The 26010-nt window shown below is 35.0% G+C and overlaps 1 protein-coding gene across 3 annotated transcripts in view; it reads left to right on the plus strand.

The window, feature by feature from the left end:
- The window catches only part of unc-13-4A (BAI1 associated protein 3), a 49936-nt gene that overhangs the window by 21763 nt on the left and 2163 nt on the right, over window positions 1-26010 (plus strand). Inside the window, exons 4-26 of one of the 3 annotated variants that reach the window (XM_066736331.1) lie at window positions 4154-4328; window positions 6048-6215; window positions 6464-6530; window positions 6761-6950; window positions 9933-10079; window positions 10232-10276; window positions 10350-10506; window positions 10615-10818; window positions 10897-11055; window positions 11137-11303; window positions 11368-11475; window positions 11553-11702; window positions 11793-11844; window positions 22792-22833; window positions 23576-23721; window positions 23790-24006; window positions 24095-24169; window positions 24245-24358; window positions 24588-24803; window positions 24875-25090; window positions 25174-25368; window positions 25437-25681; window positions 25772-25980. In XM_066736331.1, coding sequence (XP_066592428.1) covers window positions 4154-4328; window positions 6048-6215; window positions 6464-6530; window positions 6761-6950; window positions 9933-10079; window positions 10232-10276; window positions 10350-10506; window positions 10615-10818; window positions 10897-11055; window positions 11137-11303; window positions 11368-11475; window positions 11553-11702; window positions 11793-11844; window positions 22792-22833; window positions 23576-23721; window positions 23790-24006; window positions 24095-24169; window positions 24245-24358; window positions 24588-24803; window positions 24875-25090; window positions 25174-25368; window positions 25437-25681; window positions 25772-25980 — 3464 coding nt within the window. The remainder of the gene's footprint in view (window positions 1-4153; window positions 4329-6047; window positions 6216-6463; window positions 6531-6760; window positions 6951-9932; window positions 10080-10231; window positions 10277-10349; window positions 10507-10614; window positions 10819-10896; window positions 11056-11136; window positions 11304-11367; window positions 11476-11552; window positions 11703-11792; window positions 11845-22791; window positions 22834-23575; window positions 23722-23789; window positions 24007-24094; window positions 24170-24244; window positions 24359-24587; window positions 24804-24874; window positions 25091-25173; window positions 25369-25436; window positions 25682-25771; window positions 25981-26010) is intronic. The other 2 variants (XM_066736332.1, XM_066736333.1) reach the window with 2 other exon arrangements.

The following is a 26010-nucleotide window of genomic DNA, read 5'->3' on the forward strand; positions in this document are numbered from 1 at the left end:
GTCGAGGGAGTCAAATGGCGAATGGGTGACAAAAGGTTAAATTTTCATCAGGGGCCTGGAATCTTTGACGGATCCCAACAAAGCCTCTAAAAATGTCTTTTATGCCTTCAATGGCGAGTTTAACGAGGGTTATAAAAGCGGTAGGTAAAGGTTTTCCCGGCAGTTGTCTGTATGCAGATAAACCTTCCGACCGGAGATGCACGAATGGACGTGTATAATTTCAAAGGATTCATTCTTTCTATTTCTGCAGTAGCTGATGCAGGGCGTACGAATATTAAAGTATATGTATATGTATATATGCCAACGTTTGTCAATGGTGTTTAGCTTGAAACGTTTAACAAGCGTTGGATGCTCGAAAAGTTGAAAATTCGTTGATTATTTTTTAGCTCGTACTTGCACGTGCTTGTTGAAGGTGGTCTTTGAAGCGAAAGGGAGGGGGGAGGAGGTGGGAATGGGGAAGAGGAAACAAGGACAACGGGCGGTAAGGGGTGGGAGGTGGTAGTGGAGGACGAGTGAAGTATGGGTGGGGGAGGGCGAGGGGGGTAACTGATGGTACGACGAAGCAGGGGTGGAGGCGCGAGGGGGAGGAACTCAGAGGCCAAAGCTGAAGCTGAAGCTGAAGCTGAGGTTGTGTCGCGAGTGGTGGGCTTGTTAAATCTTGTAGAATGTATAAACGTCCCAACTTCTCAGTGACTTTCTCAAATGAAGCTCTAACTTCTTTAAGTTACTCCAAGATTTTCAAGTAGACACTCGTGCTATGCTTCCCCAGACTCATCATATTCTACATTAGCGTCAAATAACTAACATTTTCACTGCCTTCTTGTATCTCGTATTTTAATTCGATTTTTCGAGATATTCGTCGAGGCTTGAAAAGCGATTAACGACGCTTTCTATAAGACACGCTATGCTTTTAGGAGGAGGGCGGGGGGGGGGGGGGGGGTAGAAGGAGGCTGAAGAAGCAAGGTAGAGGGAGCGAGAGAAGGGGTGAAGGTTAACTCGTGGAAAAGATACAGTTTGTTAATAACGTTAATTACAGTGGAATTGCTTATGTAATGGTTTGGCTAAGAGAGCGGAATCGCCGCAGTGTCGGAAGCAGAGTTTGTCATTGTCAAATGCAAACGAATGGATTTCATTGCTTTCAGAGAATTCTATTAATAATCCGATATTCTCCTTTCTTAACCTATCAAGCTCACTCTTCTTTAAAGCGACATCGTCTCTTTTACCCTTTTTCTCCACCTTTCCTATATCCGTATCTCTCTCTCTCTCTCTCTCTCTCTCTCTCTTTGGCCAGCAGTTCGCGGTTAATCTTGCGGCAACCTATTCAAAGGTTTAATATCCTCTTTAGTAAGTTTCTTGTGCCATTCGACAGGAGGAGGATCCCTGAAAGAAGATCAAGTCCGAGAGCTTTCGCTCTCCTTTTTTATTCCACGTTTGAAAAGACAGGACACGAGATAAACTCGAATAGAGGGGACGTGGGAAAATTGAAGATAAACATATTGGTGTACGTGTAGGGGAAATTTCGATGGAGAAAAAAGGGGAAGCAGCTATTGTACCGCTTGTGAATGCGTGTGTTCGATAAGTCATTGACATATATCACTGTTCGAATAGGAGCAAGCAGGACAGGGAGGACTATGGGATAAGTGGAAAAGGAAAGGTGGTGTAAAGGGGGAAGTGTAGAAAAGGGGTCAGGCAGGGTAATCCTTAGGTTCAATGGCCCTCGTGAGTTCCTTCAGCGTGTTTTATCGAGCGCCACAATGCGTCGTAGCAGGAGGGGGAGGGGGGAAGGGGACTCGCGCGCGCCTTCCAACTACACCCCATCATCCATAGCGTACGCTCCGACTGAAAAAGAACCGCTGCTATATATCTCAGGGACAAAAGGAAATTTATTCCTTCGAAAATGGGCAGGATCATCTCGAGCTGAGCGTGCAGACTCGCGTGCCACGGTGCTCGGACGTTCTCGTGAAAATTGAGAGCAACGATTCTGAAAGGGCCAAAGATCAAGGCGAAAAGGAGTAACGTCGTTGGAAACACGCATCATTCGCCTATTCACCAGTTCGTCCATTCTTTCGACTTATCTGCCCCTTAGGCCTCCCTTTCAAACTTCCACAATCGATTCCTAACAGTTTCCAACTACCCCTTTGCCCTTCCCGAGGCCACTTGTCTCTAAATTGGTCTGCATGTACGGCATAATATCAGAGTACGCAACTGCTGCTCGCAAGTAAGACAAACTACGTGGATTTTTATCGTAAAAGTATTTCCTTTTAAACTTTTCATTTTGCACGTTTGAAAGTTTTATGGGAATTTTTGCAATAGGCGCGTGTATTCTTACTGAAAGCGTTCGTATAGAGATCTTTGTACGTATACGAGCCTAGGCAGGTTATATCGGTGCAAGAAAGCATTAATGTTGGGGAGCTCTCTTCCGCAGCTCTTACAGGAATTCCCTCGACAGATACATCTTTGAAAGCTTGGGGTATCGTGACCCAGATCGATCATATACCAGCGAGACTACCTGTTAGCATTCAAAGAGCTCGCTCGACCTAGACACCGATGGCAGACTGGCGACACGTAGCTGCCCCTTTCGCTATATATATACTCTACCTTCTTATCTCGTAATGAAGCTTCCAACCCAATTTTTCGAGCGGTGTGCACAGTCGCGAGAGATTTCGTTTAAGACTCCGTCAATATTTGTCCAATGTTTCCAGAATTAGAGATGAAAACGAGGCGAGCAATTAGTTATTCCCTCGACACTTATATTCACGTGGAATGTTAATATTGCAAAATATTTACGACCATCAGGAATTAAGCTTATTAAATTATGACTGGTGAGATAAAAAGGTGCATGGGAAAGGGCAAATATTATCTCGCTTAAAACGCTCTTGAATGAAGCATACGTTCACTTGTTGAGCCTACTTGGCGGCTCAGTAGCAGAAATTGCCGTGCGGTGCCGACGGCCAAACGCCAACCAAGCAAAACACCAGCTTTCCACGCGAATAATCAACGTGATGGAGGATTATACATTTTTAGAATTTTAAGTGTGCTCTCCTGCAAGAATTTCTTTCGTTTCACTATTTTTATCAGTAGTTGACACTCTTATCCAATTATTTACCTTTGCTACGTGTCCATCTTCTGGCACTTTTTGCTGCAGAATTTTTCAGAATATTTTACCTTGCGTAGCAAAGTTAACATTAAGGATAATATAGTAAGGTAAACAATAATTTTACACTACAGCTATTACAGAAGCAAATTATTTTGCAAGTGTGGGAAGCAGCTAGCATTTTATATCACGAAGGAATATACAATGTGAAATATCTACGTCAAGCTTTCCTCTCTCACTGACTGGCGCGAGCGTGCATTTTTTTTTCGAATCTTCCAACAATAGCTGTACTAAAATATCCCATGAATTTGAGTAAATTTTCATTTTTCGTGTAAAAATCTTATTTGAAAGTTTCGTCAAGGTCACAATTGAAATGTTTTGATACAACGTAGCGCTGAAATTGATGAAATTGTAATTGTAAAAAGAGTTTCCCACAATGTCCATCCCCCTCTGTATCTTAATGAGCTAACGATGATGTCTGGCGGGCATCGCGCGGTCCTATTATTCCACAATTTTTCTCTCCACTCCACTGCTTAGTAGCTGCAATCTCAGAATAAAACCACAAAAGCTTTCAACTTTTTTGCAGCCATTTTTTAGATTCGTAGATCAACTTTTCTAATTTCACGCTTATTGTATTCGCGAACGACAAAAAAATTGCTTTCGATTTCTTTTCCCTCTGCTTTTTGCTCCACGTCGAATCACATTTTGTTCCTCGCGTAGACTCGTTGTACGGCGAAGAGAGTCGAGCAGAGCTCCGACGCTAATCGATAGAAAGAGAAACATTGCGAAATGTTAAAGTAAACACGTCACTATGGCATAAGCCTAGGCAATTAGCAGTGTACAATTTGCAGGGCGACGTTTCCATACGGGTATTATGGAACATTCAAAAGCTATTACGCATACGGTACGAATGTGTGTTGAAGCTCGGACCGCCCCCTGCACCGATTTCGTCTTATAAACTTTGCAAAACGTTTAAGTCGATTAGCTAGAATTAAAGCTGATTACGCGCACGAACGAACGACTGCAACGAGACTAAAAGAAAAATCTATTTGTTCACAGCGTTCAGGAAACCGATGGATCGTTTTTCGAGAGTTTCGAGGCATTGTCATGGAAACAAGAAAACAGAAGGCTCATGGTCCATCGAGAAGCCGAGGCTCGAGCTGCAGAGCCGCCTTCACCGTCCAGAGAGTCAAACTTTGTTTCTCCACAACCTTACCGCCTAGCCAAAAAAGAGGTATCAACTTTATTCACCATCGTTGTCGATACATTCATATTTTTAGTCTCAAGGCTTTCGGGAAAAAACAAAACAACAAAACAGCTCTCTACTTATATTATAACTTTACTTATTTTTCTACTCCCCACAACACACAGTGTCGATTATTGAATCAGGTATAGAGGCCTAGCGCTTTGAAGAAACTTCAGCTTAAACACTAGTTAGGTATGCGTGCACTTAATAAGTCAGACCATTAACGTAAGTTGCGCCAACTCTATACAACCAACTTGTTCAACTACTATTTTATGAGCTATTCTTCGTGTACGTTTGGTCTATGATTTCTATAGACCACTGCACACTGAAATATAGCGGAGATCGTTTGAAAGATTTCTAGAAAACATACAGCCAGACGTTTCATCATCTCGGTAGTACCGCAGCGGTACACATAGAAAAATATTCTATTATATTGCAGTCGTGCATTCTCTTATCGTACACAATGCAATTTCTTCCTTCGCTATTTATTTGTTTGATTCGAGTTTCATATGTATCTGTCCGAGTAATAATGATTTTGTCTCGTAATAATTTGTATAAGAATCTTTGAGAAAATGCGCGACTTGGTGTGGGTTTTTTCCAGTGGATTTAATCCGAAGGAAAATGACCTAGTTATCCGAAACTATTATCGGCGTTTCGTTTCTCGTGCGTTTCCCATTTCCTCGCTTGTTATGCGATGCTTGTTACTTCAACCCGACCTCAAACTGATGTAACAGCAATTGGCGTAGGCTGCGGACTGTGAGCTATGTTATGGGAGCAACTTGCTTCTTCACTTGGAATATGCGGAATAATCCTCCTACCCCACTTCCCTTTCTCCTCTTCATCTTCCACTGACCTGTCTCGATCGGGACCAACCGAAAACTCCCACAGATACAATTTTTCTTCCTCTTATCCTCTTTATTATATCCAAGACAGTTCTGTATTTCTCTAATATTTACGAGTGAAAAATCTACCCAACCACCGTTGATATATATGTAAGAGAGTATAAAGCTAATCCAGAGCTACTAAAATGTCTTTCTATACTTTGACCAGAGTAACGATAGCTTTGCGAAATCTCAAACACGCCTAGTTTTATTATTTGTATAGACCATGTTCCAAAATAGAATTATCATAAATTACTTAAAGTGCTTTCGAATTCGAAAGTTGTGTACAGCCCACGTGATAAAACCCATGCTCGTATATGCGTATCAGCAACAATTTCCATTTAAGAGCGAGTGCAAAACTGTGTATTTAATATTTTCATTGTGAAAAGCTTTTACGTTTATTTTTTGCCTTATGGTGCGGTCGTTGTAATCCTACGATGACGGCACCAACAACCAGCGAATATGATGAAATTGGTTTTTTAGCATTTCGTGGAAAGTACAGCTGCAATGAAAAAAAAAATACATATTAACCCTCAAACGGAACACACTATCGAGGAATTCCAATTAAAGAGAGCCATAGGTAGGAGTTATCCAGCAATTTTTAATCACGCGTATTTTGCCTCCTGATTATTGCACGGAAGTGTCTTTTTTCCAAGCGAGACTTTAATTAATACTGAAAACGAACGATGCGAATGAGATTTATAGGAAAGTAAAAGTTTTAATTTATAACATTGAAGAGGGAAGTTGGATAATTTTCTGAAACACGTGTCGTATACCTTTAAGAGAGAAAGGGACGGAAATAATTCTTCCTCGCGTGGTTTTGCAGATGGAGCAGCTGTATATAGAAGTGCTTTACACTATTGCTAATACGGTAGGTGCTAGCACCGGACAATACGCCCACTACAAGGAAGATCTTTATCGATACGCACAGGACGCTTTTGGAGTCCCACAGGATCAACATCGACAGTATCTTAACATTGCTTCGGAAGAAAAGGTTTCACCAATCCCATTACGTCACCCCTCTGCCTTTTTTTCGCATTTTTCACCATTGGCGATTCTTTAGATAAAACCCTGACACAGCTTCTATATATATATATATATATTCTTTTTTTTTTGAGTATTAACTAAAATATTAAAGAATAACACTCGATGAATAATTAGAGCTTGCAATTTTCTGCGATTAAAATTCTACAAAAATTCATAAATACCACAAAATTACAATGTATTTTATTTAAATTGTAGCCACCCATCGTGGTCTTGAGCGTGGTGGTCATCCAAGCGGAGGGACTCGAGGCGAAGGACGCTAACGGTGAGCTCTTTGTGTTCTATCGCGAGATCAATAATTTAATGAAGTGTGTGACAACAACGTTGGTATACCGATTCAAGGCCAGTTTTCGAGCCTTGACATTCGATCGAAAATATATTCACTCGTTAATCACACCGTGCAATGAGATCTGACTCGTTACTTCCAACAGCAGAGAGACTCTAAATAGTTTAATCGTACAAATGCACGAAAACTATTTAATACGTTTCATACAGGTTTCAGCGATCCCTACTGCATGCTGGGAATTCAGCCTAGCAATATGGGAGCTCCTCTGAGTCCACAGACGAATTTAACAGCCCACTCGCCACACACACCACCAGCCTCGCCAAGACAGACCACCAGGGCTCTCTCCGATGGTGGTGAATCTGACAATTCTCATCATGAGAAACTTCGGAAGCACCATAGGTAAACTCTTGCCATGTCCATTATTGCAAAACTTTGGTCCAACATTCCTCCAACCTTTCTTGATAACCTTCAATATTCTTTTATTCCTATCAACGTGTATCTCAACGCTTATTTTTCTCTCCTGATTCTCTCTCTCTCTCTCTCTTTTTTATCTTTTCTCTAATATTCCAAATTTACATATACGTAATACGTTATTTCTATTCATGAGAGCTCCGATGTCTCGGCAATAAAGAGAGATAAGAAGTGAACGAAGCTTTGGAAAAGAATGGCAGTTTTGCTCTTTTAGCACCTCCGATTATATTCTTTCAACGTCTGTTTATCCTACGACTGTGTTTACTCGAATTCCATACACGTAGCTTACGTATATGTATATATACTTAATATATACCATACGAGAACATGCGTTAAGATTACTAATAAAGCCCCGATGCAGGATTATCGAGTTGCCATGGGGTTGTCAGCCGCGTAGTTACGAACGTCGATCGGTAGAAATGATTCAAATGTTGTCGTAAAACGTGCAATTGCATCGCAAAAAACGATTGCCACTCCTCTGTAGCTATAGAGATTGCTCGTTCGAAAAACGTTTTACGAATATTATTGGGGAACGCGTGAAATTTCCCCAATTGTAGTCACCCGTTGCGACAAATTTAATGCTGCTCGAACGATAACCATTCACGTGTGTTGACCCTAATTTTTAGGGTTTTTTAAAATAATAAATTACGTAGCTCTGTATACTTACGATAATCTGTAATTTCGAAGCTTTCATGTTTCGTGATAAAATTCAACAAATTTTTATACTAATAGAAGCGTGTTTTTTTTATCTGAAAATACCTTAACAGAAGCTCGACCCACATTCGAGGAGTAAAAATTCAGTTGTGTCAAATAAAAATGTAAGCCAACGTGATTTTGGTAGCTTCCTATCAATTAATCCAATCTCTCCTTGTTACGTTAACAAAGCAGTTTAGCCTTGCACCACTGTGGCTCTCGCCAGAACTCAGCTCTCTCTCTCTCTCTCTCTCTCTCTATATATATATATATATGTACAAACGAGACAATGATTACACGACGTGATAGCGTTGCTTGTATACAAGATAACTCGTATTCTCGTGCTCACTTCTCTGCACGTTTTGGGGAGTTGAAGCGTTTTAGCCTTTAAACCACTCAGGCCCCTTCGTGACAGAGGGATAACTCTGGGGATTTCTACTCGGCATCTCTCCTCTTACCGCAAATTCATTGTTTGCTTCTTATTCACTTATCAGCTAATTATCTCGTTTCCCCCTTTTTTCTACGCCTTTTCTTCCAATATCTTTTGTTTATAGTGACTGTACATACTCTCGCATGGTTCCCTATTTCCTCTATTTCCCCTACAGTCGAGCTTCCTCATTGTTTCTCTCCCGACCAACCAGAACTTTGGAAGGAACGTCGCTGATAGTTTAAGTGTGCCGAGCACGAGTGGATGTAGGGGAAAAGCTGCCTGTCGCGTCAGACAACGGTTCTCTCCGACGGGTATGTGTCTCGTCACGTTTGCTTCCTTCTCGCAACATTAGAAAATCTTATAACGATTTCCGAGATTCCTTTCACGAAGAAATGTAAGATGCAGAATAAACATGAAACTCGTAGCGAAAATATTAAGGTATTTTCAAAAGCGAGGACGGTTCATGGTTGATATAAAACACTTTGGAAGGAATCTTCTTAGAGTTTGAAAGTGTGGACGCAAGGGAAGATCTGTGTATCGTGTCAGACAATTGTTCACCGACGAGAGTATGTGCCATATCACGTTTATTTAATTATGGTAACATTAGGATATTTTATACTTATTTCATGAGATTCTTTTCACGATGAAATTTACGACGCGAAATAAACGTGGAATTGTAAGGAAAAATACTGAGATATTTTGAACTGTGAGAAGTGTTGATTGATAAAGAACTTTGGAAGGAATGTCTTGATAGTTTAAGTGTAAGGGAAAATCTACGTATTGGGTCAGACAGCGATTTACCGACGAGTACGTGTCACGACTGTCACGTCACTTTTATTTCCTTCTCGTAACATTAGGAAAATCTTTTACTGATTTCTCAGATTCTTCGCATAAGGGAATGTTTACCATGAACAATGAGCACGAAAATTTACGCGAAAAGTAATATTATGGTATTTTAAAGCGAGGAGGAATGATTGGTAAAAAACTTTGGAAGGAATATCCTGATAGTTAAAGTGTGTTAAACTTTTTGGTAAAAATAAGGGAAAATCTACGTATTGCGTCAGACAGTGGTTCACCGAGGAGAACGCGTGTAACGTCACGTTATTTGCTTCTCGAAACATTAATAAATCTTTTACCAATTTCTAAGATTCTTTTTACAAAGAAATTTATACGTTGTATAATGAGCACGAATTTGTAAGCAAAAATATGAAGATACTTTGAATAACAAGGAATATATCGATGGATAAAGAATGTTAGAAAGAATGTCCTGATCGTTTAAATCTAAGGGAAAAATTTACGTATTGCGTCAGACAGCGATTCACCGACGAGTACGTGTCGTGTCACGTCTGTTCCCTTCTAGCTACATGAAAAAATGTGATACCGATTTCTCAGATTCTTTTCACGAAGAAATGCATAATGAGCATAAAATTCTTAACAGAAATAACAAGATACTTTGAAAAGCGAAGAAAGTTGGATGATAAAGAACTTTTGAAGAAAAGTCCTTATACAGTTTAAAAGAATGGATGTAAGGGAAAAATCTGTATATTGCGTCAGACAAAGGTCCACCGAAGAGTACGCGTCACGTAACGTTCGCTTTCCTCTCGCAGCGTTAAATAATCCAACCAATTTCTTAGATCCTTTTCACGAGGAAATACTCGAAGAGCACAGGGTCAAAAAATTGTAAGCATACAAATAAAATGATAAGAAAGAATAGTGAGAAGAATGGTTGATTGGAAAGGCCGAAGAGAGAAAGCTTAATTCACATAGATGTTCTTTTGTGATATCAGTTTCAGGCTGTCGTTCAAGCGCAAGGAGCACTTCAACAGGAGAGAACATCGCGATTCCTTGAGTACCGCTGTACCTGCCAAGTTCATACGCGCAACCACTGTAAAGCCACACACGCTCAGTCCACGCTGGGATGAAAAATTCACTTTGTAAGATAAACACACAATGCATTTTACGAGCAATCGCGGATGAAACACGTATATAGAATCGTTAATGCGACGAGCTATTTTCAAAAGAACCTTCTTGTTTTCTCAAGCGATTCTCGATATATAGTTCTATATACCATTATATATTTTTTCAGCGACATCGATGACATTAATACCGACATACTTCATTTGGATATATGGTGAGTTTTACGACATTCAATTATTCCAGACATTTTTATACGAACGCTCATCCCATTCTTGTCATCCCCTCAGGGATCACGATGACGAATCCTCGGTTTTCGATGCAGTGAGCAAACTGAACGAAGTCCGGAACGTCAAGGGACTCGGACGATTCTTCAAACAGATCGCTCAAAGCGCGAGATCCGGCAGTCAGGATGATTTTCTAGGATGCGTTAATATTCCTCTTGCGGTAATTAGTATCATAATAGAAAATTGACGAAAAAAAAAAAAAAAAATTGCAAAGATTACTAATTTTTAACAAGACAAAATCTAATCTCGCGTGCCTCGCTACTGGCAGAACATTCCCAGTATAGGACTGGACAGTTGGTTCAAATTGGAAGCGAGGACCCAGCGAAGTAACATTCAAGGTCGAATCAGATTAAAACTGTGGTTATCCACGAGGGAAGATAGGGGGACTTCGGAGGAGGACAATTGGGGCGAGCTTAGACAGCAGGAGAGACTTTACACGGTTTTTCTTAACCACGAAATGGACAAACAGGGGGTATAAATTTGTGTCTATGCTCGCTTATCTTAATCCTGCACGATTCTGCAGGGTTTATTTTGCAATTTGGTATTCCAGGAAGATTTTACCGGCGAGCTCCCGCAATCTGCATTAACGATCCTTCACCAGCACGCGGTTCAGGGTGATATCACCGATTTTCAGCAAGCCCTGATACGATGGGTCGCCAGCTCTCGACAACCAGCCGTCGAACCTCGAACTCTCTATCGTTTGCTTCAGGTTTGAAAACAGTTTTAAAATCTGCGATTATCGGTAATAAGAACAACAACATTCATGGGATCTTGACTTTCCTCGTTCAAGGATCTGGACAGTCTCTGGCACGCGGAGACCACGCGGGACGAGCAGCAATGCCTCACGGATTCGTTCAACAACTTTCTAAACGTCTCGTTAAAAAAAATCGCACAACACCGCGTGCTCTTCCCTCCCCTCCATCGTCCATCCATATCTAGATTGGATTCTCTTCTCAGGTGATTTTGTAGAATTCCCCGCAAGATTTTCACGATTGTTCATGGGGCGGGTTTGACGTTGCAGGTGTTTGGGTCTTTTGTCAACTATGAGGGCCTTTCGGGCTTGTTGTCCCTTTAACAAAGAAATTAGGGGGGAGATCATTACGGCTCTTCGACAAGGAACGCTCGAATGGTAAAATTCTACCCGATTTTATTAAATTTCCCTTTGTCAAGTAGAATTATGAAAGTTGGTTGATTTAATCATTGTAGGTATAACGAAACACGCCAACTAGCTATGTGCTACAATAAAGAACCAGATCAAGACGCTGATAAGGGCTTCCAAGACTTTACCAATTTAGTGACCACGCTATTGGTTGATCTGGAACAAGGATTGTTTTATTACAACAGCTTTTTTGAAAGGTTACTATTACAGTGATTTGTAACGTGTTAAATAATCGAATGGCTTGTAATTTTTCTGCTCTACGTGACATTGGTTATTATTAATTTTAGCACGAATGGCGTGCCCTATTTTTCGGCGGTTTACAAGCAATTGGAGAAATTGGTAAGTCCTCTACGATTTTTTTACGAACGTACTCTTTTGGTGCTGGAGAACAGAAAAGAATATACCATTCACCCGAATCTCGCTCTGACAACACGTCGAAAATGTTACACTGTCATAATATTTAAAACGCATAATTATTATTATGTTTTGATTCATGTCTCGTTAAGCTCGATGTGCTATGTTTGGCTTATTTATGCTTCATTGGAAAAATAATAAACTAGCAACGTCGATCGTGTTTTCGCACGGAATATATTACCACATATATATATATATATATATATATGTATGTCAAACGATAAGTTTGGCGACTTTTTTAAAACACATTTTTTTCTGTATAAATTGATGTAAAATATTTTGAAAAAGAGTATATTCTTAATATACTCTTTTAAAATGCAGCTTAGTAATATATATAATTAATTTAATAGGATCCGATGATTTCAACGACAGCTCTATCTACGTAGATATGATCAAACTTTGACAACATATCTGTTTATATACTGATTATTATAACGACACTTTCTAACAGAAATTGTTGCATTTTTTATTGCATAGTTTCTCGTAAAATACCATTGAGATGAGTATATTTAAATTACAAATGCTTAAAATTATGTGTAAAGAAATATACGACAAATTTAATATCAATCGATTAGTTTGACGACTTCCCCATCTGTACGTAAGTAGAAGGTGTTCAGCATATAATTATTATCACTGAAGTTCATGTTTTGATTGTATAACAATTTATTTTTATCAGTACAAAACGGTCATTATTAAATACATCACAAGATTTAACCATTATAAGAGATCAAATAATTGTTTATTAAAAATTGCATTTTATTTAAAGGAGTTTAATGATTCTGAATGCATTTCTTTTTCAAAACTGTTATAAATGTTTTCTAAAAAATATTGCCAGATGCCACTAAATCAAGGCGCATTTATGAAAAATAATTATTCTAATTAAAAAAATGTAAACTGAAGTTATTTAAATTACCTATAGATTCGAGCAAGCGTTTACAAGTTTATGATCGGCTAAATTTATTAGAGATACGGTATTCGAAGTTATACTCAGAATGTACATTGAATGTCGCCACAATAACCGTTCTTTAAAGTGAAATGTCGTTATTTTCTCCACTAGGATGATGTATATTGATCTACGTCGCTAAAATAATCGATATATTTTATTTGATAATTTTGAAGACATTGTAGGTCAATGTTGGCTCTTTGCTTCTAACGATGCTAATTAACCTTGATATAAGTAATTTTTATTAAATCTATTTCGGTTCGAAAATATAATTTTCGTCTAAAACGAAATTCTCAAAACTATCAATATATTTTCTTAAGGTCGATATTCCAAAAATGAGTTTTGTTGAAATGCTTGTTACATCGTTGATATTAAGATGTAACAATGTCACTTAAAAGTAATCGTTTCACTGGAAAATCATGCTATACCTATTTACGTTCTATTAATTAATGTTAAAAGATACATGGTTATCAAGTAAGTTACAATACATCGAGTAAACCCGTGACTAACATGAGTTTATTCTTTACGATCCATAAAGTCTAACTAGAAATCGTTTTTTTTAATCCATACCTGCATTTCAATACTAAACGAATTTTTTGAATAATATGTATAAATCAAAAATGGAATATATATAATTCACACAAAGAATTTGTTTAAGATTGCAATGCAGGTATGGATTAATAAAAACGAATTCTAGATAGGCTTTATGGATCGTATATAATATTAACTCATGTTAGCTACACGGGTTTACTCAACGTATTGTAACTTACTTGATAACCATATATCTTTTAACATTAATTAATAGAACGTAAATAGGTATAGCATGATTTTCCAGTAAAACGATTACTTTTAAGTGACATTGTTACATCTTAATATCAACGATGTAACAAGCACTTTAAGAAAAATTATTTTTCGAATCTCGACCTTAAGAAAATATATTGATAGGTTTGAGAATTTCGTTTTAGTCGAAAATTTTATTGTCGAACCAAAGTAGATTTAATAAAAATTACTTATTTCAAGCTTAATAAGCATCAGTTGAAGCAAAAAGCCTAACATTGACCTACAATGTCTTCAAAATCATCAAATAAAATATATCGATTATTTTAGCAATGTAGATCAATATACATCATCCTAGTAGTGAAAATGACGTCATTTTACTCTAAAGAACGGTTATTTTGGCGGCATTCAATGTACATGTTACGAAACTTCTTTACATGTACACTGAATGTCGCCAAAATAACCGTTTTTTAAAGTAAAATGTTGTCGTTTCCACCACTAGGATGATGTATATTAATCTACGTTGCCAAATTAACCGTTATTTAAAGTAAAATGTCGTCGTTTCCACCACTAGGATGATGTATATTAATCTACGTCGCCAAATTAACCGTTTTTATAGTAAAATGTCGTTGTTTCCACCACTCCGATGATGTATACTAATCTACGTCGCCAAAATAATCGATCAGTTTAATTTGATGATTTTGACGACATTCACATTTAGTTTTGTATACATGTTGTGTTCTTTTTTGAATTTAGCGGGATTAAATCTTATTTGCTTTAGTGAAGCGTTATGTATAATAGAAAAACTATATTTTTTAATTTCTCAAAAAGGTAGTATCTTTTCAATTATTTTTACTATCTACGTATTTGAGGTGGTTATAACTGTACATTTCAAATAATGTTTTTCTGCGTTGGTTTTAACGATTTTTCTTACGCGGTTTATATTTACATTTTTTTAGTTCGCTCAGACTATTCGTGTTGGTAGTGAGTACTTTAGTGAGCTCAGTGTACCGGGAGCCTCGGACAGGTATGATATGGTAAAAGTTGGCAAGCGACATTTATTTTATTTGAATAGTGTTACAATATATAATTTAAAAAATGTATGCCCTTGTAAAATATTCAGATGGTATTTATTATATCGTCTTAGAAAAATATATATATAAAAAGTGCGATAAAATTAGCGTGAAATATAAAGATGGTAATTGTTACGAAGCCACTATAATTTCTTACCATGGTAAGTTTAATTAATTTTGTTTTTAAAGTTATGGATAGAAAATAACCATATATACTATTTTTCTAGAAAATAAGAAAGTTTTACAAACTCTAATGGACGACTTATCCAATTCTGGGGATACTGCAGGTATTAGTAAAAGGAGAAATAAGAAGATTCATCAAAAGAAAAAACAGAAACAAATAAATAGTGCTGCGAAAGAATCAGGTAAGCTTTAATCAACTAGACAAAACATAAAATTAAGCATCTTTTTCAAGTCTTTAATGCAAGCATATAAGAATAGCTTTAGTTTTTTATATCTATTTAATTAAAGTTTTGTACATTTTAGATGACTTGTTGCGAAAAGATAAAGATAAAATTGAAGAAACAGTCATTACGGAAACATTTATTAATATTTCTAATGAAGCGAAAGAAATTAGTAAACCAATGGCAGCCTTAAATAATGAAATTAATAAAGGTATTGGAAATTTATCATTTAATATAGATATAGTCATAAAATTTCATATTTATTATATATACATAGTTTATAATTAAAGGCACACTATAAGTAAAACAAAAATTTATTTGTCTCCGTAACTACTAAAAATATCAATTTTTGTTATAAGATATTTTTGATTGCAAATACAAAGGGGCTTCAAAATATTCCGTACAAAAATTGATATTTTTAGTAGTTACGGAGACAAATAAATTTTTATGTTCTATCTCTGGTGGGCTTTCGCTGATATACCCTGTGTATTAAAATATTGCATTTATGCACGCTTACACACTTCTATCCTATTTCACATATTCATTGATAACTTTTATTATTGGTTAATTTAAAATGATCAGCTCATATGCTTTAGGAAATGCTATTTACATTTGATGCATAAAAACTGTGTAAAGTAATTTTAAATTGTAGTATTACCTTGTTTATCATAGACATAATTATATTGCTAGATATAGTAGCTGCAAGTAATATATTGTCACTCTCCTTTTAATATTCTATGTAAAACAATATAAGTTTAATTATTTATTTGATTAAATACTCATATACTGAAATATGTTCATTATATGAACATTTATAGGTTTTTTTATATCATTTTGTGGGTTTTTATTAGATCCAATATGGTCCTTGAAGGAAGGTTTCAATGACGAAGTACCAAATGACACTTTACCACTCTCAGATTCAAATTACAACCAAATTGAGATATTAACAGCAGAATTACTAGAAGCTACATTGGATTCTATTAGTAAAGGTTGGTGTAGTTTTTTATTCAGCTAGTGTATTAATTTCTCCTTCGTGATAAATGAATAAATCGTTTCTTATCAAATTTTTTAATAAAACTATGTAATCCTAATAGATAACAAACACATTGAAAATCCTATAAATTTGAAAGAAGAGTATCAATTGGAAAGTGACATCAAAGAGAATGTATGTAAGGATAATATAACGTTTGCTGAGCAAGTGTGCATCATTCCAATCGTGAATAATATTTCACCAGGTTTGTATATAAAATTATATTAATTAATATGTTATTAAATTATTTATTTACGCGTAAAATAAAATGATGATCATGATTTGCCTAATTATCATAAGAAAATATTGTGTATTTATATTAGGTAAAGAGATAACTGATACTCGACTGGAAAGTGATATACAAGAAACATTATATAAAATTAAGAATGCATTGTCTGCTGAAGAGCTTTGTTCTACTCCAATATTGAATAATAATACTCCATGTATGTACACAAAGATTAGTCTTAAATACATTATTTTATTCTGATTACGTATACATTAGAATAATTACAGTATAATGATACATAAAACATATTATCGTATGTTTTCTATTAATTCTTATTGTGTTTTTGAATTACAGGTAGTTTACGTATTTTATCGGATATTACTTTCAAGTGTTTAGAGAATTCTTTGCAAATTCAAGATTTTAATGGTTCATTTAATAATAATGAACATATCAATCAAGATAATAATTTGAATGAATGTGATAATCACGGTAATAATAATTAGTATCAATTCTACTAAATAAAATTATACATAAAATAGTATTTTTAACAAATTTATCTTTACATTTAATAGAAATTTCCAGTCTTATTGAAGAAAGCGAAAAAGCAATTATTGTTAATGCATCAAATTCAGAAAAGCTGCCTAATATACAATCAGAATCAATCGCGGTAAACAATTTATCGGCTTCTAATTCAAGTGAAATTGTGATATATGAACAGAACAATATGGGTAATGATAATAAATTTCAAACTATTTACGATTGTTATCACAAAATTTACATTTTGAAATTTTTCTCTTTTAATGATAAGCCTCCATATACTATGCTTACTTTAACACTTTGCTCTAGATTTAAATAAAAATGATATAAACATATTTGAAAACGAAGATTACGATGTAGCAGACCCGCCTTATGAACCTAATTCAACTAGTGAATGTTGTAGTGATGATAGTAATGTCGATACGGAAAATATTTCAAAAAAAAGAAAATCAAATACTTCCAAAAATTCGACATTTAATACCAGTTTAAACATATCAGGAGCCGTTTGTGATGATAGAAAAATGTTCGTAGCAGCATCCAATAGTAAGAAATCAAGTAAAAAGAACTTTTGCCTATATTGCTCGACATTGCAAGCGCAATTGCCTCGCCATCTAGAAAATAAACACCCGAATGAGGATGAAGTAAAAAAAATTATGAAACTACCAAAAAAAAATTTAGAGCGGAAATATCTATTAAACATAATACGCCGAAAAGGAAACTTAAGATTTAATACATCTGCCGAGCATAATAACGGAGAACTGATCGTATGTCGTCGACCTAATGAAGAGTGGCAGAGAACTGCCAGAGATTTCAAGGTATGTGTTAAATGCAAAGGATTTTTTGCTAAAAACTCTGCTCGTGCTCACATACGAAAATGTACAGGAGTTGACTCAACTTATCATAGAAAAATGTCTATGTTAGGAAATAAATTATTAGGAAGGTTACACGTTATTGCGTGCGATACATTACGCAAAGTAATATTTCCAGTACTACGGAATGATGACGTCGTTGGCATCATACGATTTGATGAATTAATAATTATTTATGGAAATAAGCTTTGCACGAAATATAGACATCAACATCAACACGATATGATTCGTGCTAGATTACGATTACTTGGTCGTTTCTTAATAATTATACGTGACATAAACAAAACTATTGACGACTTTAAATCAATCTATAACCCAAAATATTTTGATAATTGTATCGCAGCAATTAACGTACTAGCAAAACTAGACGATGAAAAAAAAATGTACAAAACACCAGCCGTTGCTTCTAATATTGCAACTCTCATCAAACAAATCGGCAACATTCTAATGGCCGAGTACATAAAAATTAATGATCATGAAAATAAACGCTTCGTAAAAGACTTTCTAAAGTTGTTAAACGTCGACGTTGGAATCAGTATAAATAAAACAGTAATGGAGACTCAGACACAATTAAAAAGACAAAAGAACATTGTTCTTCCTTCGTTTGCTGATATTGAAAAATTACACAAATATTTGCGAGATGAGAGGACCTCTGCATATGAAGCATTAAAAAAGTCTTATTCTGAACAGGCATGGCTAAAATTAGCAAAAGCAACACTAACTACTATACAAACATTTAATCGTCGACGAGCAGGTGAGATAGAAAGAATTCTCATTGAAGATTTTAAGAATAGTTATCAAATAAATAAAGAAGTAAATAGTGATGTATATCATAAGTTATCTGCACATTTAAAAAGAGTTGCTGAAAAGTATAGCCGATTTGAAATTAGAGGCAAACTAAACAATGATGTGCCTGTTCTTCTGAGTGAAGAAATGAATAAATGTGTGCTGCTCATTTTAGAACATAGGAAAAAAGCAAACGTACCGGATAAAAATCCATATGTATTTGGATTACCGGGACACTCTACTCAAATTTTCAGATATTTGAAGGCTTGCGTTTTGCTGAGGAATTTTTCCAAGAAGTGTAATGCCAACTTACCACAGACGTTGCGTGGTACAACATTACGCAAACATATTGCTACCCACTGTATTGCATTAAATATTAGTGAATCTGATGTGGCAGATTTGTCTAAATTTATGGGACATGCTGAAAAAATTCATCGAACCCATTATAGGCAAACTTTAGCTTCTCAGGACATATTAAAAATATCGCAATACTTAGAAGCTGCTCAAACTGCTCTTAGCCAGGAAAACAATAATGATGACAATAAATCGTCAGATGAAGAAGCGAATGAATTCGATCTTGACAAAACAGAGAATAATATCAACTTTACTGTTAAAACAAATTCCACTGAAACAGATGTACACAATGGTATGACTTACAGATATCATTATTTGTAAATTATAGCATTTATTTAACGACTAGACTTAACAAACGTTAAGAAGATATTTATTATTTTATTTTGTACAATTTTTTAGTTTCCTGCGAAGTTGACAAACAAAGTAAACCAGTTAAAAGAAAGAGATCTAGTAAGAGTAATTCAAACCAGGTAAATAATCTATTGGTAAACTTATTTATTTACTACTATATTTTTCTGCAGCATCACCATTTGGAAAAACAAAGAGAGTTCGCTGGACTAAAGAAGAGCAAGAAGCAATATCTAAAGCTTTTAACACACAGATGGAAAAATTAATATTGCCTTCTTTTAAAGAGATAGAAGAAGCTAAAATTAAATATCCGGTGTTACAACGATCTTCGCCACAAATTAAAGCATATATAAATAATATTCAAAGGAAACGTAAGAAAATGATATAATTATGCATTTAGTCTATTATTTAAAAAATAATTAACATAATTATTCATTGCTATATTTCCTGATACATACAATATTCTTATTATCTGTTATGTTACTTTCCACAGATAAATAGTTGAAATTTTATTATTTTAATAACGTATTTCTACGTTTTATTTAACAGTTTCATATATTAATTTTGTTAATCTTCGAGCTACTTATATAGCAAAGATTTTGAGTAAATACTTTATATTTTGTTTTTTAGAAATGGCTATTAAATAATAAGTAACCAAATACTTACTTTTCGTTAATCAATATTAAATATTTTTAATATAATATTCCATTATGAACATTTTAAATTTTAATAGGAATAAGGTCTCTTAAAAATTACACATTTTTGATAAATTTTGTTGAATAAATACTAGAGATACAACTAAATACGATTAATTATAAAGAATTAAAGAAAATTTATGTACCTGTTACCGTAATGAAACCGATAGGTTTAATTCGATAATTTTTAAGACAATTTAGATTAATGTTGGGCAGTTTGCTTTAAGTGATAGTTATTAACTCTGCCCTTGTTAAAATATTTTATAGAATAGTGGATAGAATTTATGTTTTTTTGTTAGGACGATATTGAAATCTTATCTTTTTCAATGTCGATTCTGCAATCGAATGCAGAATCCACATTGAAAACAACAAGATTTCTATCTTGTTGTAATGAAAAAAAAATATTCTATCGAGAATTTTACAGTATTTTAACAAAGGTGATTTCAATAACTTTATATCAAATGTGCTTCTGTTCGCGAATAAGATTTCCCCTTACAACAAAATTCTCGAAACTGTCAACATATTTTCTTTAAGATCAAGACCACTTTTAACATACAGAGATATTGTAATCTTTCTTACTCCTTAGTAGTTCACTATTGCTCCGGAATTGGCATGTAAAGAAAGATTGTAATATGTACATTTAATGTCGCCAAAATAACCTTTGTTTGAAGCAAAATGTCGTCGCTTTTATCTCTAGTTTGATGTATATTGATGTAGGTCGTCAAATTAAACGTTATATGTTATTTGATGATTTTGAAAATATTTTAGATCAATGTTGGGCGGTTCACATTAAGCGGTGGTTATTAATCTTGATTTAAATAAATTTATATCAAATCTGCTTTTCTTCGTCAAACATTTTTCCTTTAAACCACTCTCAAAACTCAATATATTTTCTTAATGTAGAAACACGAAGAATGATTCATGCTAAAGTGCTTTGCAATCGTTAATATAAGAGTAACATCGTCATTCAAAAATCATCTTCACTTGAAGATCATTCTACATGCCTTCACGTTACTGTAATTGTTGCTCAGAGGCATACACCTATCAAATAGGTTTAAAAACGTTGGTGAAACTCGTGAGTAACATAAGATTATTCTAATGAATCCATAAAGCTTATCAGGAATTCATTAATCTTAGTCAGAGCGCCTTTCCATGTTAAACGAATTTACTAAACAATGTATATTCTAATTTCGGCTTACAAATCTTCGGTGATGTTATTAATTCCTAAAATGCTTGCTAGTGTTTTGGAGAGTCGGCATCATAAGAAGTATAGTATTTACTTTGAATTTCGACGAAGTAACGACTGTTGGAGTAAAATGTCGTCATAATTACCACTAGACAAGTGTATACTTTTTTAAGTTCCGAAAATAACGCCCAGATTTTTATCTTTACTTTGTTTCTACTTATCGAATGAAATAAATGTTGGATAGTAAGTTCGAAAAGGAATACTTTTCATAAATAGGTTTTTGCATTTGAATAAGTGTTTACTAATCCAAACATTTTGCTAAAAAATTATAACTTTGCTCTAATTGAGATTTAATTTTTATAAGTGACTATATACATAATTCAAATCGTATAGGATCGCGAAAATTTTAAAATAATTGTTTTCATTACCTTGAGAATTATCGAGCAGAATATGGTCACACAAATTTAATTCGTGTAAATTTAATTATTAATAATTAGGAATGTTTTAACAGAGTAGTGCTGTACTGAGTAAGAAATTTAAATATCTTACTATAAATTATGATTGCGAACCATATTTGGCATAATATGATAGCTACTTGAAAATGGATTAAAGGATATATATTAAATTGAAGTAATTTCTTTCAATAGTGATTATTCTAAATAAAAAAATTACAATGAAAGTATCACTCAATTTTATTGTTGTTATTTCTGAATTGGTTTTGCCCAATATTGTAGTGTTGAATAACTGTGCAATCTGAGTTTTCCAGCTACCTCAGGAAGAGGTTTTATTTAGGATATCCGTAACAGATATCTACACACATTTTCTAAACTCTTCTATGAAAGAACTAAATATTAATATTGTTCAAAATCATTATAAAAGTTACAATCGCGTTTACATCGAATAATTTTTTCATGAAATCGACTATAATTGGGATTAATAACAGTTTTATCGTATTAATATAATTTCCACTTTTTTGATTATTCATTTTTCTTGTGCAAGATTACTGAATGTTGTTATACTTACGGCCTGTAAGATCTCAAAAAGTGTCGTCGAAAATGTTTTTGCAATTTCAGCGACAGTCGGTAAAATCATCTGTAGCATTAATAGAACATTTACGACAGTCGTCGAAGTTTTTAGGCTTTGACGACTGTCGCTGAATTTTAAAATGTCGTCAATATTTACGTTTGATGTATGTATAATTTTTCGACGACGGTCATCAGAACCATCCATATACTAGAAAAACTTTGACGACCGTCGCCAAAACCCTCAAAAGTCGTCAGAATAATCATTTCTTATGGAAAAATGTCGTTACAACCATCGTTTGACATACATATATATATATATATATATATATATATATGCTATAATTCTATATACATACAGTGCTTCGTGTACAATAGTAAAACATCTTTTTTATATCAAAGGCCGAGAATGGTTGAAAAATTATGATTATAAGATGATTTGTTTATAAAAGATTGTCATTTTTATCGATAGAATATTGAGAAATAAAAATGGCTGAGTGTGTGTGTCCGCAGTGACCTGAGAAGCGAGTAAAATTATGATGGTGATTCTAGTTGGAAATACTTTAATTGTCTCCAAATCAGGTCAGCGCGATTTTACTGTACACAAGATGTTTGTTCATAGCTGGCGGAACACGTGGCGATACACATGGAGAAAACATCCGAGGTATTTTTTTAACGCCACCACGGAATGTTACTGAAATCCCCTTTTCTCTTTCTATCTTAATATAATACTATATATATGTATATTGTCTCTCAGATTGTCGAAGCTGTGACTCATCTTACTTCATTATACTTTCTAGTATTACAACTATATATAATATCTTCTTTTAGAATAAATTAATTAGGAGCAGTACGACAAACGTTGATGCAACAATCTATGAATTTTCACAGAAAGACTTCGTTACACATTTGCTATTTGAATTTGTGTCAATATTTATTTCACATTTTCCATTATTTTCCAAATACGTATATGGTTCAAAGCAAACACCTAGTGGCATGCGCCCGCCTCAATCGTATTGCATAATGCATGCTGAATTTAATTGGCAAATGTATACCTAATCTCATTTTGCACAAACACTCACAAATAAAAACTATATCAAATCCTATCTCTATCTTCAATTCTACCACTGTTAATAGCATAGTATAAATAAAAGTTTTTAGAATAAAATTATTAACTGTTTCGAGTTAACTTTAAAAACCAGTATATTGTATATATTTAAAGAAAAAATGAAGAATCTTGAATGTTTGACTAAAATACTCTTGCACTTTGAAAATTCTTAAGTAAACGAAGAGAAGTAATGCTTTGATTATTTCGAAAAAAAAATATAGTACGATGATTTGAAGCAATCGAGTAAATAAAGTAGATGTACATATATAATTTAATACGATATCAACGGTTCTTGTAGATACAATGTGAGCTCGGAGCAAGAGTAACAGCAGCCTGTTTGCAATTACATGGACAGAACAGAGGAGAAGATTATATTTTGCCTCCAGGTGCAGAAATCGGTACTCCGATATTCGAGCTATACTTTGCTCTGCAAGATTTTGTAAAGTAAGTTTTATTTAAGAACGAAAGCATTCGATAAGATAATACTTTACAAATCGTCCTTCTAATTGCAGTATGAAAGAACATTTGTCCCAATCGGATCACAAAAGTTTATCCATCACGAAGTATCACGAATGGTTCGTACCTGCAGTTGAGAAATGGCTGGATTTGGCAAAGTTGAAAGCAATTTTGAGAGTAAGAAGAGCAGCTGAGTTGGATCGCATATGTACCGGGGATTATTATGTAAAACATTGTACATCAGCTATCGATGCAACTGCATGCTTCTATCGGGTATGCATAAAACTACGTTCTATCAATTATCATGTATCGATCCAGTTGAACAAACTATATAAAATAACATGAATCCTCTTTTCCATAGATTTTAGAATTTTGGCGTAAACTGGCTTGGCCAGATCTCCCTGGATCCTACGATTTCGTTTTAAAAGTCATCGACGTAAGTCCAAAAGATAATATTAACTATAAAATATTTTCATTTACGAAATTATGTACAAAATATGCATTATTTTAGGCCATCTGCAGTTCTGCAGCTTACTACGCAGAAATAACGCATCAACAATTAGCCGACAGTGGATACTACGAAGAACAGACACCTTACAAAACCACAGATGAGGTAATCGTTCAGGTAGAGATTGCTTCGCTTTAGTACACACTATTTCGCTTCGCAAATTAGTTATATATATATATATCAGCAGAACAAGCATGCCACAAGTAATAGACGTTATAGTAGTGATCGTGTGTAGCACACATGAAAAAGTAATTTTATACATTATAAATTAGATTGATACACACACAGCTTATTAATACAACCTAAGCAAATATTTTACAATCATAGTGCTTTATTTGTATTTTAGATGTGCGTAGCTGTAAATGGTCTTGAATATGTAAGAAAATGGTTGCTAGATTTGGGTGAGCATCTACGCGTGAAAAGATTGCTGGCTGCCTTGGAGAGCCATGCTGGTGAAAGCATAAGGATACAGTGGAGAAATGCACTGCTATCACCATTGGAGCAAACGCCTGGTCAAATGTTGCTGTTCATCAATCAAATTATTTCTAGGATCGGTGGAAAGGTTTGAAAGCAGAAATGACACGTATTGATATCTTATACATATATATCATATCATCGATATACCATTTGTAGATGAGAGCCCCACTGAAAAAGGCAATGTTTCATCTTGCCTGGTCCCCTGATAGCTTGCCAACATCAGAGGCAATTATTCCCTTGTTGGAATACTTGGATGTTCACCTTTTGGCCTTGAACACCGATTTGCTACCCAGCAATTTTGTTCGAGTGCTACAGGATATCTGGGAAGTTGTTCTCAGTGAATTGAGCAACCAAATGGATGGCAACACAGGAGTAACATTCCTTTGAATTAAACTATCACGAATAATTTAATTTATATTAATTTCAGTACTAGCGGGATTAATCTCTTTTTCCAGGAAAAACCAGCAATGTTTTACGAGAGACTGTACGAGGCATTAGATTTGCTAGCAAAATTCTTTCATGCCGACGAGAAGGGTCTCTCCTACGACGCTTTACGTTGCGACAGTTTCCTAAACGTCGAAGAACGCTTAACATACCACAAAACGGAAACGATCTACTTGATCGATCGATATTATCAACAACGATTACAGGTATTCTATCATTCTCCTCGATCTTCCTCAAGATTCGATCATTATACTATTCTCTATGCTCGTTTTAGGACCAAATGAATACCACTAGTTCGGAATACGGTGTGCTAACGGTGAGAGCGTATTTGAATCACGACTCTCTTTGCGTGGAGGTGATCAATGCAAGAGACGTGATACCACTGGATCCAAATGGATTTAGCGATCCGTTCGTAATTATCGAGCTATTGCCACGCAGAGTTTTTGAACATTGTGCCGAGCAGCAAACCAACGTGAAGAAAAAGACTCTTCATCCAATGTTCGACGAATGCTTCGAGTTGTACGTCGAGCGATAATCTCTTAAATATCGATTCGCGTCTTTTTCTCGAATTTCTGCAGCGAGAGTACCGAAGTTTCTTTTTTCTTTCAGTTCCGTGAACGTTGAGCAGTGTCGAAGTCCAGATGCGATGGTGCTCTTTACTGTAATGGATCACGATGTACTTACCGCTAATGACTTTGCTGGGGAAGCTTTCTTGGGTCTTAGTACAATACCTGGAGTAGCTGACACGAATACCAGCAGCGATAATTTTCATGGCCTGAAACATCAGGAACTACCTTTGATGCATCAAAAGAATCGGAGTAACGTTATTTTATATATTTTTCTCTCTT

This window comes from Prorops nasuta, unplaced genomic scaffold (genome assembly GCF_024137725.1).
Source record: "Prorops nasuta isolate Cenicafe-Biocafe unplaced genomic scaffold, Cenicafe_Pnas_1.2 PNAS00015, whole genome shotgun sequence".
Classification (NCBI taxonomy): domain Eukaryota; kingdom Metazoa; phylum Arthropoda; class Insecta; order Hymenoptera; family Bethylidae; genus Prorops; species Prorops nasuta.